Genomic DNA, 15,962 nt, shown 5'->3' with positions numbered 1-15,962 from the left:
AGTGTGGAGTGGCCCGGCCCCCTTACCCTTGGGGCCCCCTACAACTCTCCCCCCTGATGGCGGCCCTGGTTGTGTTATATACAGTAAGGGACATGTGTAAAGGTATGAGTTTGGTTGAGCCCGGGGTTATTTCTATTGATTAGAATGCTTTGCCTCTGTACAATGACCAGTATACCGAATGGTATAACCCGCACACAGAAAAATACCTTAATAACAAGTCTCTCATAACGCAAGAAACTGGTTCCTCAATAAACCTACACTACTAGACTAAGCACAACGATCCCTGTTATCTATTGAAACAGTTTACCTTTCCAATCATTTACGTTAATAAGAACTAGCAATGCCATAGACGCGCAGATTATAGACTGCGTCGGACTAACGATCACCCGTAGCAATCTTCCGACCTGAAACTAACCATTTGGATTAATATAAAGTAGAGAGAACAAATCACACGATGCTCAGGCCATTAATTGACAGACATGTCAATTAATGGCCTGACAATGTCCGACGAATAGTAGTGACCGTCTCCCATTGATATCATCTGACCAATCGCCATGGTACAAAATGTCAGGACACTCCACACACGGTCCGAAACAGAGTCATTACTGACTGAAGCAGCAATACATTTTGTCATTTGTGTGTCCCTTAAACATGGACTTTGTTACTGCTGAAGTTTATTTCTAAATATCCAATTATTTACGACTTTATCGCAGTGGCAAAGCAGCAACTGATAAATGCAGTGTGGCAGCGAGTTATTGAAAAAGATAAACTACTGCAAAACCATTGTAATCAATGAATTTAAGGGAGCTAGCACACGGGCAGATTCGGGGAGTTTTAGTTGCCTGGCGACTAATCACCTCTTCTGCGGGGCGACAATCTCCCCAAACTGCCCAAACACCAGCACCAAGGTTTTTAGTTTATTGGAAAAAGTATTTTTTTAAAACAATTCCAAAAAAGTTTCGATTTCCAAAGTCACCCGAAGTTGCCTCACGAAGAAACTTCGGGCGACTTCGGAAATCGAAACTTTTTTGGAATTGTTTTAAAAAAATACTTTTTCCAATAAACTAAAAACCTTTTTCCATGGGATACTGAAAACACTGCAATACAGAGCGATATAATTTGAGTTTACACTTAATTTTTGTTAAAATAACTAAACATTAAATATTTTATAGTTATAAAGACTTGGGTGACTGCCACACAAAATACTGCACTGTTTAACTCCTATCAGAATGGAGCCAAAAGAATCTGCCTAATCGTAATTGAAAAACGAAAAAAAATCCATTTAGGGGCTGATTTATCTTTCTAATTCATTGGGTGGTAGTGCTCAGATCAGTAACATTTAGCTCCAGTGACGGACTGGACATGCGCAAACGTCAGCATGGACGCCAGCGAGCGAACGTGAGTGCCGGCGTGCATATGCGAGTACCGGCTATCAGCGCCGCAATTAACTTTATTTGGAGGTCCCGGAGATCAGGAGAGAGGGTCTGGGCCCGAGCCCACCGGGGTTTTTCTCTTTATCCCGCCGACCCAGTCCGAAGCTGTTTACGGATACAGGTATGGGACCTGTTACCCAGAATGCTCAGGACCTTATATTAAATAAACCCAATAGAATTGCTTTGCCTCCAATAAGGATTAATTGTATCTTAGTTGGGATCAACCCTCCGTATTATTACAAAGAAAAAGGAAATCATTTTTCAAAAATTAGAATTATCTGCTTAAAATGGAGTCTGTGGGAAATGGCCTTCTCATAATTCGGAGCTTTATGGTTATCAGGTTTCTGTATAACGGATCCTATATCTGTACTAGAATATTTAAGGGAATAGTAGTCACTTTTCTAACTTGCTAGGAGAAGTGCATTTCCTAGTAGCAGTGCTTTCTGACTGGGCTTGAGCTATTTCTAAAGAAGAACTCACAAGACTTAAGAAAATAAAGGAAACAAAAAAGCAGAAGACCATATTTCGGGGTGATATTCCCATGTGCTGCAGTTCATTGGAACCAAACACACTGAAGCGTTGGAATTGAAATACAAGCATCTATTCCAGCACTTGGGACTTTCTGGTCCCAATCAATACACCCTTAAAATGGACTTCCACAAAGGCATTAGTGATGTCCTGTGCACAGGCTGACAAACTACTATGGCCAACTTTCAAGAACAGGTATCTGTTATCCGGAAACCTGTTATCAAGAAAGCTCCGCATTATGGAAAGCCCATCTCCCATAGACTCAGTTTTATCCAAATTTTGAAAAAAGTAGTAATAAACAGTATCTTGTACTTGATCCAAACTAGTATATAATTAATCCTTATTGGAAGCAACACCAGCCTATTGGGTTTATTTCAAGTTTTCTAGTAGACTTAAGGTATGAAGACCCAAATTACAGAAAGATCCATTATGCGGAAACCCCAGGTCCCAAGCATTCTGGATAGCAGGCCCCACACCTGTACTAATAAGTTAAAAATAATCAGGCAGCAGATTAAAAGGAAACTTACAAGGTTAAGGAAAAAGTCTTAAAATATTACAATTCATTAGCCACATGTTTTGATATCCACAATGTATATCCCATTTCCCCTAACCAGGTGGGGATTTGGGGCTTACACCAGGAGAGGCATCTTATGTAATAAAAAGGGTAGCTACAGCTGGGCATGTCTTATGAAACATCAGGGTCATTGTGCCAGCTTTGCAACCAAGGCAGACCAGCAACTAGCATTTAGTTGAATGTCCCTAATATTTAAAAGAATCTGGTACACTTCCCATAATTGCAGCCATATACCCATACTTCACCTAATTGTATAAATTAATTTAACTTTACCTTGGGATTACAAGTATGTTGCTGCACACAAACCATCAAATACTAAAGGACTGCTGATTGTGGACCCTTCTAGCAGTACAACCTTTGCAGCTTGTATGTGATATTAGCACAAAATCTGACATATCATTGGCAGTGAACAGACGTCCAATCAGAAACCAGAGCTAGCATTAAAGTGCAAGCTTAATAACTAAATAGTAAGCAAGGGTCTCCAATTTAAACACAGCGGGAAGTCTCCAATGTCACAAAAGATAGAGACTCTGAAATGACAAGTACAAATGGAACAAAGATCAGATGCAACCCAAGACTCCTGGATATCCAGCTCCGCTGGTTCTTCAAGTAAATGTTTATAAAATGGCTCCTCCACCCCCACCCATGACAGTCAAAACTACAGATAAAGCAACTACAAAAAGGACTATTATTTATTAGAATACCATAAGATTAGCTTTAAAAATCCTGATGGCGAGTTGCCTTTATGTCATCTATGTTTCTATTTTTACGCGATCCCAAACTGCAGATCTAGTACGATTCTGGTATTACAAACTCAAACTCTGTACCACCCTCAGATGTATTGGGTTTAAACATATTCTGATTACTCTGCTGGAGGAAAATATCGTCCCAGTTGACTGGCTTTTGAGCAGAGTTAGCGTGGTTTCCTTCAGACGCAGGCTGCTGTGGTTTATCCTGGTCAATATCATACACAATCCCACCATCGTTAATAACAGGAACATTAATTCCACCATCCATAATAACAGGAACATTAATTGCGCCATCAACTGAATTATTAACATATGCATATTGTCTGATTTGCAGCGTTTTGCAGGGGTTTAGTCGGTAAAGCTTTGAATCTCCAGATGGATCCAGACTGTGAACCGACCTTATATGTGAAGCCATAACCTGATAATTGATAAAAGAACTTCCACAAGTCAAGCACTGGTATCTTCGTTCGCCGGTATGGTGAATCTCGTGCTTTGTACGATATTCTGCAAGAGGGAAAACTCTCTCACAGTAGCGACACGGGTACTTTTTTTCCCAGGAATGGACGTTAAAATGTCTTCGTAAGCTGGTCAGACATACGTAAGATCGTTTGCATACAATACAAATATAATATACTCTACCGTCCACTATGAGCTCGTAGTGATCATCGTGTTTCAGCTTCATGCGCTTTCTGTTTGGGAATTCATCTAAATCCAGTTTAGCCTCCCCTTCCTCAGGATCTTCCTTGATAGGAATGACAATATCATACGTATCTTCGCCAATGTTTGCATAAACTTTGCAACCGGTTGACAGACCTTCAATTTCAGAGGCAGTGTCTAATGTTATGATTTTTTTCCCATCAATAATGCGCCGTGGCTCGGCGTCTTTGATTGAATCCTTGCTTCCTGAAACAACGTCAGCTATCTTGATTTTAAATTCGCCAGGTTTCGATGGAGATCCTTGAGTAAAAGTCACAACTTGCTTTTTCTGTACCCCATCAAAAGAAATGTGTTTTGGTGTGACGACAGAGGAATTTGGAGGACAGAGGCCATTACCATGGAAGATTACTTCTGTTTTGGGTTGTACAATGCCGATTTGATGAGCCTTTGGCGAGTTATAATTGACCACAGGTTTTTGTTGTGGTAAAGTGTTACCAGGGGTAATGTTTTGGGAATGTTGATTCTGAACTGCATTAGGAGTCCCTTGCTTCTGAGTAGTGGGACTAAGAAAACCATTTGCAGGTGGAGTCGGATTCTGACTTATATTTGTGTTAACAGGCGGAATAAATTTCTGTGGTGCTGATGAGGTGTTCTTTGATGTTTGTTGGTTGGAAGGTAAATAATTCTGGCTAACTTGAACTTGACCTGCAGGGGTAACTTTTTTTACTTCAGGTTCATTATCAGGCGGTGTTTGGCTTTGAGCAGGCACCTTTCTCTCTGCGGGTGTCTGTTTAGATGCCACAATCTCTGAGCAAAATATTACATCATCATCATCATCCTCTTCCTTCTCTGAAGCTTGATCTTTGGAACCAGGAGCCTTTTTGTCCTTCTGATCATCACTGGACAATGAAAAGGATTCTGTGATTACAGGCATCTCAGTTTCCACGTCAGCTTTGATTTTGGTTGTGCTTGGTGAGGGATTATCTGTGCTTTTTTGTGGTTCAGGTGCTTTTTGATCAGGGTTAGGTGGAGCATCAGTACTCCCATCTTTACCTCCAGCTCCTGATATGCTCTTTACTTGAGAAAGAGGAATCCCGAGTTCTGCTATAAATGGGACACCTAGTAACTTTCCTGACTTTATCAGCTCTTCCAGCATGTCACATCTCACACGGACAATTCTGGAGCTGTAAATGTAGTTTAAAATTTCTGCAAATATGTCAGCTTTGATAAAATTTAGCTCCACAACTTGTCCTGCGACAGAAAACAGCTGATGGAAGTAAGTGCTACAAGCTGAAAGAATATTTCTGTGCGCTCGAAATTTGCGATCTTCAACAATGACTGTCACATCGCAGTACAGCCCTTGCATACGCTGGTCATTTAAAGCATTGAGCAGAATTCCAGAATATTGGGTATCCGTTGCAGTGATCAGTTTTTTTGTCTCCATGTCTGCAAGATAACAAAACACCTGGGTCAGTGTACGTAATAGCAAACGGGTTTCCAGCAGTCTCTTCACATGCTAAAATACAATATTTGCTAGTGTCTATGCCTTAATGGAAAAGTAATACAAGAATATTGTGTCTACAATTATTTATTAGATATTCCCTCTGAACACTTTACAATTCCAAAAGATTTATTTTAAGTTCGAAGAAGGTTTTGGAGAACAATGTCTGAAATCAACCAAAATTTTACTTGCTTTAATGTGCTGTGTCAAAATGCCAAAGTCGACCTTTCTTGGCACCCTTGGAGAATGCATTGAAGCTTCAAACAACCATGGTTTCTCGTCTAAGAATTGTCTGACAAAAATCTGTGCTTGCACAGGCAATTCTCATGTTTGCCTTATATATTTAGTACAGTAAAATATGTGGTGTGTCTCATAAAACTGCCCATAGTGGGGCTCTAGAAGTATTATTTGATTACATAAAAATGTGCTTATCAGCCAATTATTCACCAATATTAGTAGAGGATTTTACGGTCTTATTGCAGCAGAGAAAAATATTCAGTGACAAACAAAGATCTTTCTGGATAATAGATTTCTTGATATATGAACCCGGTGTAGGAAAACTATCACAGAAGCAAGAGTTAGGTTGATGCAAAGTTACTTACTAGGGGAAAAAACACTAAAGTTAAAAAATATATATATAAAATAAACCTTAACTTAGCAAATAAAAAATATTAATGAGCAATAAAGTCCCCTTCTGTGAAGTTACTGGGTAGGCAGTGCCTCCTGCTCTACCCACAGGCATTTGCCAGCATTCAGTGTGTGACAGAGGGGAATTATCCAGCAAGCTCTGAAAAGAAACTTGGAAATTTGTGTCGCACACAGAACACCCACACCCAAAAGCAGTGAGCACAGTTTAGCAAGCCAACTAAAAACCCTCCAGGGTAGTAAAAAAAATCTATGTAAATGAACTTTGGATATAGCATAAAAAGCATTTCAACAAAAATATAGAAAAGTGCTTCTATCAAAGCATTCAGCGCTTTGATAAGAGTTTGTCGGTGGAAAAATCGTAATTCACTTCCGATACACTAAAGTTGGCCATACAAAGGCAGATAAAAGCTGATGGCTCTGCCTCTATATACCAAGCTGCCAGTTTATTGGCTCGTGTGTGGAAATTTGCCAGAAAACTGTTGGAAAAGTTACAAAACCATATTGGCGCATTGATGTGTTCCTTTCCGGACGGCCAAACAACTGGATCCACCTAATTCTGCCCAGTCTGATGATGGCCTAATTGAGTAAAGTTCTGCTCATTTGGTGAATGTGTCAAATGAGTAGAATTTTAGTGCCCAACCAGCTTGAGGCTAATGTCACATATTGGGCGCTGATACTGCCCTGTGTCTGTGGGCAGCAACATCAATGATATCTGCCTGTCACTGTGGACAGATTTTAACATGAAAACAGACACTTGACAACGTGATCCAATGAAACACAACCTAGGTTTTATTTTTATTAAATGATCGTGAAAAAGCAAATCAAAACAAGGCCATTAGTTAAGTAGCCTTGTTCTCACTAAATTAGCTTTGATTTTGCTGAATTCATATTATTAGCACACACAACTTAACATTAGAAGCCAATTTACAAGACTGATATGAAAAGTCTGATTTATACCAAATTCACTTTCATCTCTCCATTTCAGTCGCGGCTATGTTACAAGTAACAGTACCTGCCCTATTTGTAGTGCAAAGCAAACAAACCACATAACTGGGATAAAACAATCACAAACCCTACATTGTGATTCATCTTCTGGGAAAAAGTTGAGCAGTAGAGATGTCGCCTAACTGTGTGACGTTAGCCAATTAGCTCCGGCACATTTCTTCATAATATTTCCAAATAAGCAGAGGGGATGTAATAAATAACATGGGCTAACACACATATTTCATGATGATTTTGAAACTTACAGTATATAATAAAACCTCTTATTAATAGTAACATGTATTAAAAATGCCCCAACATATTCCGTAGTGCCGTACAATAAATGGGTGTACAGACGTAACATACAGATTACATACAAAAAACAACTAATAACTCATACAAGAGTTAGAGAAGGCCCTGCCCTTTCATGCTTTTTTGCGCTATTTTATGTTACTACTCATCGGCATATATAAAATAAGGTCTGGGGACCTACATCAACGCATCAGCCCAGAAGTAAAAACGCCTGGGATCTGGTTAGGTTGAGAGCTAGAGAGAAATAAATTAGGATAAGGTGTTATGGAAGGTGTGAGCAGACAAGCTCGTCCCAAGGCAGAATCAGTAGCAGGCCAATCATCTCGCAGTTATTATAGGAGTGCGATTTCTTTGTGCAACGTTTTCCTTGCCACATGCCTTTTTCTATCACCATTTAACCTCCCCCCACCTCAACCGCCTGGGGAGCAGCAATGCAGGGGTTTTCTTTCTGCAATCATTAGGCTTGGCCAAGCGTATCGCATGGTATTAGCTCCTCTTTCTAACGCTCACTGTGTTTGACAGTGAATTCTGCTTTGAACCATTCACGTCGGTCCCACCAATTCTTATCATGTGGCCCGGTAAATGGATGGAAATATAATTGTCTCGTACCAAACTTACCCAACCTGAGGCCGGATGTATATGCTGATCTACAGCTCCTGCCCCCCCTTTAGCTGTCAGTATCTTGGGAGCTCTAGTTCAACAGCCGCTAGAGAAGCGCAGGGATTGGTGGCTTATCCTTAACAGAATTTTTGGGTCCGAACCCAGAGGTTAAGAATGTGTGCAATAAAGCAGCGCCAATCTAAACAACTTCTCACTTATATTCTGTGCAGATATTCCCCTAGAAGATTACGTGGGACAGCTTCCCAAAAGATAAGAGAGACTTTGTGGCAACACTGGATTAAATTTAATTTTAACACTGGCTACTTTTTGTTAAATAGAGGATTATTTGCCCCAAGCAAATGGCAAGTTAATAGTAATAAAGAGTTAAAGGGCACAACATCATCCACATGAAGAGAAAAGAAGCTACTAACAGAAAGGTTTCCCCACGTTCAACGTATGAAACAATTGAAGCTGTATAAAAGAAGAGTTAGATGAAACGGATGATGGATTGTCTGGTCTGATCCAAATCATCTAATGGCAAATAAAGTAAGAGGGGCGGGTGCTCCCAAACTGAATTAGATTTAGTACAAATGGGAATGGCACAAGGGTCAATATTGGAAGTTTGTAAAGCCAAACGTGTCTTGTGACTTGATGCTTCTCTGAAGGCAGCGGCTCATAAAGCCAACGCGTTGTTACAGGGATGCATGGAATGCAGGGATACAGTGTGGAAACGCGTTGGCTTTATGAAATGTACACACAGGGCGCCACATAAGCTTACCTTCAAGCAGACAGTACAAATGTTATTTATAATGAATACAATTGAGCTGTACACTCTGGCAGCTCCCCGTTCTTCTATTATTTGCTGTGGGATGAGAGGCCAAGTTAACACATTGTTTCCCAGAGCCCTGGATGCCATGGATTAAGCCACACGTTACACTCATCCCCTCTTCCTCTTACACTAGTGGTACAGCCCATTCATTCCTTCAATGAAGTAAACACAGAGGCCTGTGAGCTACAGCCGAGCCTGAGGTTTGCGTGAGGGACAACCAAGCAGCAGCAGCAGTAAGAGCAATGTGAGCAGCTCAGCTGTAGCGGGACACACACACCGGCGTAAAGCGAGGATAGATGTAAAGATGGCGGCGGCACCACAAAGGAAGACAGAGCCGACCTTCCTCATTATCTATAGAAGAGCAGCAGTGTCTCACGCACGGGCACTAGAGAGGCGGGTGACGGTCGGTCTGGATAAGGTTAGTGGGGACAGGTCTGGGCAGAGCTTTATTTACCTTTGTTGTCCCCCCGGGCCCCCCTCCTCCCCGGTGCCTCGGCTTCCGCAGACAACGAGTAAAGCGGCGAACGCACAAGCTCCTCCCGCAGCCACCGACTGTAGGGCTGCAATCCCACTATTCTGCCGACAGGTGGCAGCCAAAGGAAATACAAACACGCCGAACTCTCGGCTTGGCAGGAGAGCGACTTCGGAATAGCTCGTTGATTTCCGGAAGCGCAAGGTTTGATCTCTGAGGTGAAACCCTCTCTCTGCAGCTCCGTTATAGTGGCAAGTTTAGGAAGCAGAATAGCGTTCAAAACTCTTTAGTTCTGCGTCATTACACATTAGGAGAAGGATGATTACTATACCCCCCCCGTCACTGTGTTCATTGCTCAGACTGGATCAGGTTGCTGCTGGGCAGTGCGCAGTTCGGCCTGTACTACTGATCAGTAAGAGGGGTGCTTCCTTCCAGCCTCTCAATCCATGATGTCTTGGTCTCATCCACTCAGCGGCAGCATTATTCACTCAGACCAGGGCCGGGCCAAGGTATTTTGGCACCCTAGGCAAGGGCTTCAATCAGTGCCCCCCCACCTGCTCCTACATTACCATTTGCCACATTACCATTCATATTGCCCCCTGTGCCTGTGCCAGTAGCCATTGTGTTGCCTCATGTACCTGTGCCAACACCTATAATATTACCCCCATTTGTGCCTGTACCTGTAGGGCAGTCAATCCCTCAGATTGCCCCCAATCTGTACCTGTGCCAGCATAAGACAAAACATCCATCATAGTGTTAACCCAGTCTGTAATTATGCCAGCAGCAGCCAAAAAAATCCATCATATTGCCCCTAATTTGTACCTGTGCCAGCAGGAGCCAGAAATCTATCATATTGCCCCCAAATATGTATCTGTGCCAGCAGCTGCCAAGAGGGAGGTGGGGAGTGCCCGCAGTACAAATCATGGGCAAGAGGGGGATGGAATAGGTGGTTTATAAAATTGTTAAACTATTAAAGGCCAAGCAAACTAGGGTTAAAAAAAAGAAAACAAAATCCCCTTAAAAGTGCGCCCCCATCATGACTGCATATATAAGTATAATAAATGCTATTGCATATGTACCCAAATAGGGGTTATTTTGTTACAAAGTTATGATCATAATATTGATAAGCCACCATACCACGTCAAGGTAAACCCAGAATGGCGGTCCCTAACTTGTTTTATATTTTATGTGCATTTTAGCATTACCTGTAATCAATGTCCATTGAACGCTGTTTTTTCACTGAGGGCTAAATACTCCCCAGCCAGCAATCAGGCTTTTAAAGGAGAGATATTCCTAAAACAATATCTCTCCTTTAAAAGCCTGGGGAATATCTCTCCTTTAAAAGCCTGGGGAAATATCTCTCCTTTAAAAGCCTGATTGCTGGCTGGGGAGGATTTAGCCCTCAGTGAAAAAACAGCGTTCAACGGACATTGATTACAGGTAATGCTAGAATGCACATAAAAAATAAAACAAGTTAGGGACCGCCATTCGGGGTTTACCTTGACGTGGTATGGTGGCTTATCAATTTTATGATCATAACTTTGTAACAAAACAACCCCTGTTTTTTGTACATATGCAATAGCATTTATTATACTTATATATATACTTTAAAGCCTATAGAGTGCTCCCACAACCCCCCTGTTTTGATACTGCTATCCCACAGTCACAGTCTCTTCCCAGAGACTATTATCCCACTGTTACTATAGAGACCATCTCTCCCTACTATACCTGCTATCCCACAGTCACACTCCCTTCCCGGAGACTATTATCCCACTGTTACTATAGGAAACATCTCTCCCTACTATACCTGCTATCCCACAGTCACAGTCTCTTCCCGGAGACTATTATCCCACTGTTACTATAGAGACCATCTCTCCCTACTATACCTGCTATCCCACAGCCCTTTCCCAGAGACTATTATCCCACTGCTACTATAGGCACAATTTCTCTGCTATACCTGTTATTCCACAGTCACACTCCCTTCCCATAGAGTCTAGAGACTATTATCCCACTGCTTCTATAGGCACCATCACTCCCTACTATACATGTTATCCCAGAGCCCCTTTCGAGGGATTATTATCCCACTGTTCGTATAGGCACCATCTCTCCCTACTATACCTGCTATCCCACAATCACACTCCCTTCCCAGAGACTATTATCCCACTGTTACTATAGGCACCATCTCTCCCTACTATACCTGCCATCCCACAGTCACAGTCCCTTCCCAGAGACTATTATCCACTGCTACTATAGGCACCATCTCTCCCTACTATACCTGCTATCCCACATTCCTTTCCCAAAGACTATTATCCACTGCTACTATAGGCACCATCTTTCCCTACTATACTATACAACTGTTGCTCCACATTGTGCAGGTTCCAGATCAGATGCCCTACATGACTGACCCTAAAGATAAAACACATCTGGAAAGTTTACATTTGTTGTCATATCACATAAATATGAAAAGCATGCTAATACAGAGGAGGACGGCAGGGTGACTGTGGTTTGAGATTATTGGATTTAGAATTGGGTGGGGATGTGTATGAAGAAGTGGCTGGAGAACATGACAGCGACTAATCCATTACCACATGAAGGTATACAAGGGGACACACCTACTTCTACCACACTGGCAGGCCTGACATAGTAAGGTTAGTAGCTGCTGTATTGTCATGTGCTTCTAGGCATTAGTGTCCCTTTAGCTTGCAGTAAGCTACTGTAACACTGCCATCTCCTGGGTCCATATGAGAAAGACCAATGTAAAACTATTCTAACCTCTCATTTCATAGCTGCTGTCATTTTGCCTTGTTCTTTCTGGCCTGAAACTTCAGCTGCACTAGTACCATCAGGTGAGGAATATATATATATATAATAAATAGCTCCTTGCTGTAGTCCTCCCAGCCTTTAATCGTGTCCTTCTGTTCTGTGAGCCACCTTGTCCCATTTCCCAGGTGCGTAACTACAGAGGAAGCAGACCCAGTTGCTGCAGGGAGGCCAGGAGGTATAGGGGCCACATGATGCCCTAATTCATATATAAGTTCAATAAATATTGGTAAAACGGGTCAAACTCGACATTTTGGGTACCTGAAAATTTGCTGTGGGGCCCATTAATATGTATTTAGGCCACTGCCCTTTCCTCTATAGTTCCAGTAAGGGCAGATGTCATGCCATTTGTTACTTTACTCCTGCAGATTCTACTATTCATCAGCGTCATTGTGATCATTCTCTTATGTGCTGGCCTTTCCCTGAAGTGGAGGGAAGAATGGAGAACCGTATAGATATCTACATACAGGTTAGTGATGTGCGGGCCGACCCGATACCCACGGGACCTGTGTGTAAGGAATGCACAAAAGTATATTGTCTGTCATTGTGCAAACAAGAGTATCCAGGTGGGAATCCACTCGATAATGTAATAAGGAGGGGTTTTAAAGGTTTGGGCTGTGGGGAGAGGGGTCACAGACATCAGCTTGGTATGATCAGCTCACTTGATTAAATCCAGAAACATATGAACCCCCCCCATGTGACTTCAGCATTAATAAGCAATTAATAGAGACGCAAGCTGCAGCACGGCACAGAAACCAATGCAGTCTGCATCATACACTAATGACTTTAATATGGGAAGGCGATTGCTCTCACCTCCGAGCTCAGGAATAGTTGTCACTTATCAGCCTTCTCTTTGCTTAGCCCTTGGCTTTTATTTGACTCTTTCAGTCACAATGTCCTTACCAGCAGCAACTCCTACCTCCAGTACCACGGTTACCCTGCTTTCCCAGCTCCTGGGCCTGGCTTATTATTCCCACACTGTTCGGCCCCAGGCCCTCACTCTGCTGTCAGGGTTCGAAGTACCTCACTGCAGCCGCCAAGTTTTCAAAATACGAAAGCTTAGGCTTGGCCAATCAGAACAAGGCTACATGCTGGGCTGTCTGCTACGCAAAACGCCATGCCCTCGTTCCGTCTATGTTTTGGGCATGCTCAGGCCATACTGTAGTGCACCAATAGGAGTTCACGCAGGCCGTGCAAGTCAAGCCCACTTCTCCCGCCATTTAGCGTCACGTATTCTAATAAAAGTATCGGCTTCTTTGCTAATCTGAGGGCATTATATATTATGGGTATGGCACTGGAAGGGAAATATGTGGTTAATGGTCTGCTAGCCGTGGTAACCTCCCGCCTCCTTGTGCTTATAGATTGCGCCTGGTGTGAAACACAAGCGTGTTTTTTGGCGCAGTCCGGCAGGCTCAGTGTTAAAGAAAGGGGGACGTTATCTAATGAGAGGAGTTGGCATGAGGCAATTTTTAAGCAGTTTCTGCTGTTGCTCATATACAACTCCCAGTGTTGGACTCCGTGTTCACATCCATGATGGATATAATACTGCAAGAGTATAATTTACACAAAAATAATGTCCAGAATCAATTTATTTACGTACCCCAAGGAGCTATTATTCTGGGGACCTTGACAACTGTACCCAAAGTGTCCCCTTCGTTAATACTTCTTTTATACTTTAATTATGTACTTTTGCATACTTTTATTTACGTACCCCGTGGGGGCTATTATTCTGGGGACCATGACAAGTGTCCCCTTCATTAAAACTTCATCCAAGTCATCTTTATTATCCTGCCTGTCTCCCAGTTAATGCTCATGCGAGTTTTATTCTCTTTATTGCACTGAGGAGCGTATCTGTTTCCAGAATCAGGAGAATCTGAAAGAACAAGGCACAGTAGCTGAGCGACAGAGTGCAAGGCCTGTAATATAAAGACCAACCCTGGTTTCGAGAAGGATGGAAAGGCTAAAGATGTTCAGCAGTCACAGAGGTGATGTCCCTTTATAAATGGATAGTAGCTCTAACTGCAAATGATGAGAATCAAAAAATGGGATACAGCTATTTCTCCCCCTTACAAAATTTTAGTTGATGGACTTCTAGCTAATTTAGCGTATTATATCTCCAGTAATAAAGAAATATAAGAGTAATAAATGGAATGTGCCAAGAATAAACTCATTTTATGCTGGGTAGTAGCATATATTGTTCTGCCTTTTTACAGAACATATAATCAGCGCAGTGTCCGTACTGAACAGTAGCTTTAATTGGGGACTTCAAGGATGAAGTATACACAACACTGTTTATTAGTGTTAATGAGCTTGTATTTTCTCTCAGCTCAAAGGATCCCGAACGCCCTCATGTCCCAAAACTGTCGTGGTGGTTGGAACTGAGGAATTTTAAGAAATTTTTATTTTTTACAAAGACCTATTAACTAAAACAGCTGCAACAGTACTCCCTGTACCCTTCTGAAGGTGGCCATACCTCTATTTTCAGAGGCTGTTGAAACTGTGCCCAGACAGCGGCAACATAAGGTCAACGGAACTTTGAAGACTGAATTTTATGCTTAGAGGGATGTAAATTATGTTACAATCAAATCTGTAATCAATATATGTCCTTACCATGTGTACAATAAATGTTACCATATAAACCAACCAACTGTATTCTTTTGGTTTTCTTGTGACTTTTGGAATCTTCAGTTGTCATTTTGAAAAAAAAAAATCATGACAGATCTATTTGGAGACAGAACACATTCCTCCTGAATGTTATTGGTCTAAATAAATTATTACACATTATGAGATCCAGCAAGATAAATCGATTCCAAAAATATTTAAAAGAAATATTAAAAAAGAATACTATTCTGTTAATTGGACTTTCTAAAATTCTTTTTTTCCTAGCTCCCTTACAAACCTATTTTTGCATAAAAAGCACGGATGGGGTTGTTAGTTTGCATTTAATATAGGTATCCCTGATTTTTCAAGTGAACCTGAAACCCTTATTAAAACTTAAAAGGGGAACTCTGCTTGAATTGTTAAAACAAAAAGAGTACTGCTAAATTGCTTCAGTGGGATATGTCAGGTGGAGGAATAGATAGCACAGCTACTGAATTGCTTTCAATTTCTGTTGGTGTATAATGGACATTTTCTTAGAACTATATTTTCTTTCATTAAACAAATGTTGTTTTTTTTGTATTATTTGGGTGGAGATAATTGATAACTTTTATTGAAATTTCCTAATTTTACCCATAAGAACACTCTAGTCTAGTCTGCCTACAGAATAGCCTTGCTAGGTTGTGCAAATACCATTGCTAGGTAGATAATAAATGAGATTTTATATATAAATAATCATCACTCTCCAACTGTAGGTTATATCCTTCAAAACCATAGTACATGCTTTCAGTTTTACTGAGACTTCTCTGCATTATCATGGTATTTATCTTTCACAGTCATAGTTACATAGTTACGTTTGGTTGAAAAAAGACAAAGTTCAACTCCTCCAAATGAAACCCAGTGCACAAACATAAACACACTCACACCGACCCCTCCATATACTCTTATAAACTATATATTCTATACTAATTGTAGATTTTACTATGACAATAGCCTTGGATATTATGCTTGTCCAAGAAATCATCCAACCCCCTCTTAAAGGCACCAATAGCACCAGCCATCACAACATCTTCCAGCAGGGCATTCTACAGCCTCACTGTCCTCACTATGAAGAACCACCTATGCTGCTTCAAATGAAAGTTCTTTTCCTCTAGTCTTCCATCCCTGTAACCAGTTTAGTTGCCTGCCTCTGCACTTTGTCCAGCTCTTTAATATCCTTATTAAGGATTGGAGGCCAACATTTCACTACATACTCAAGGC

The 15,962-nt window shown here is 41.5% G+C and overlaps 1 protein-coding gene and 1 long non-coding RNA gene across 8 annotated transcripts; one reads left to right on the top strand and one right to left on the bottom strand.

The window, feature by feature from the left end:
• Positions 1 to 3,209: 3,209 nt before the first annotated feature.
• On the bottom strand, positions 3,210 to 9,367 carry zbtb33.L (zinc finger and BTB domain containing 33 L homeolog). 4 transcript variants are annotated; one of them, XM_041572701.1, is made up of 3 exons: positions 8,941 to 9,052; positions 8,762 to 8,845; positions 3,210 to 5,387 (listed from the first exon to the last, which is right to left on the bottom strand). In XM_041572701.1, the coding sequence occupies exon 3, from the start codon at positions 5,383 to 5,385 to the stop codon at positions 3,325 to 3,327; it is 2,061 nt and encodes a 686-aa protein (XP_041428635.1). In that variant the 5' UTR covers positions 5,386 to 5,387; positions 8,762 to 8,845; positions 8,941 to 9,052; the 3' UTR covers positions 3,210 to 3,324. The 4 variants fall into 4 exon arrangements, with proteins under 4 accessions (XP_041428635.1, XP_018085270.1, XP_018085271.1 ...); XM_018229781.2 differs by lacking the exons at positions 8,762 to 8,845; positions 8,941 to 9,052 and adding an exon at positions 9,267 to 9,367; XM_018229782.2 differs by lacking the exons at positions 8,762 to 8,845; positions 8,941 to 9,052 and adding an exon at positions 9,090 to 9,227.
• On the top strand, positions 9,095 to 14,747 carry LOC121397017. 4 transcript variants are annotated; one of them, XR_005963347.1, is made up of 3 exons: positions 9,100 to 9,230; positions 12,071 to 12,130; positions 12,473 to 14,747. It is a non-coding gene; the product is annotated as an uncharacterized LOC121397017 (long non-coding RNA). The 4 variants fall into 4 exon arrangements; XR_005963344.1 differs by lacking the exon at positions 9,100 to 9,230 and adding an exon at positions 9,381 to 9,488; XR_005963345.1 differs by lacking the exon at positions 12,071 to 12,130 and having other exon boundaries at positions 9,095 to 9,230.
• The last annotated feature ends 1,215 nt before the right edge of the window (positions 14,748 to 15,962 follow it).

This window comes from Xenopus laevis, chromosome 8L, assembly GCF_017654675.1.
Source record: "Xenopus laevis strain J_2021 chromosome 8L, Xenopus_laevis_v10.1, whole genome shotgun sequence".
Lineage (NCBI taxonomy): Eukaryota > Metazoa > Chordata > Amphibia > Anura > Pipidae > Xenopus > Xenopus laevis.
Note: the sequence above shows the minus strand (reverse complement) of the source record. Positions and strands in the feature narration are given on the sequence as shown.

Excerpts from the sequence above, each read along its gene's own strand:
- zbtb33.L (XM_018229781.2), bottom strand. The coding sequence starts at position 5,385 with ATGGAGACAAAAAAACTGATCACTGCAACGGATACCCAATATTCTGGA.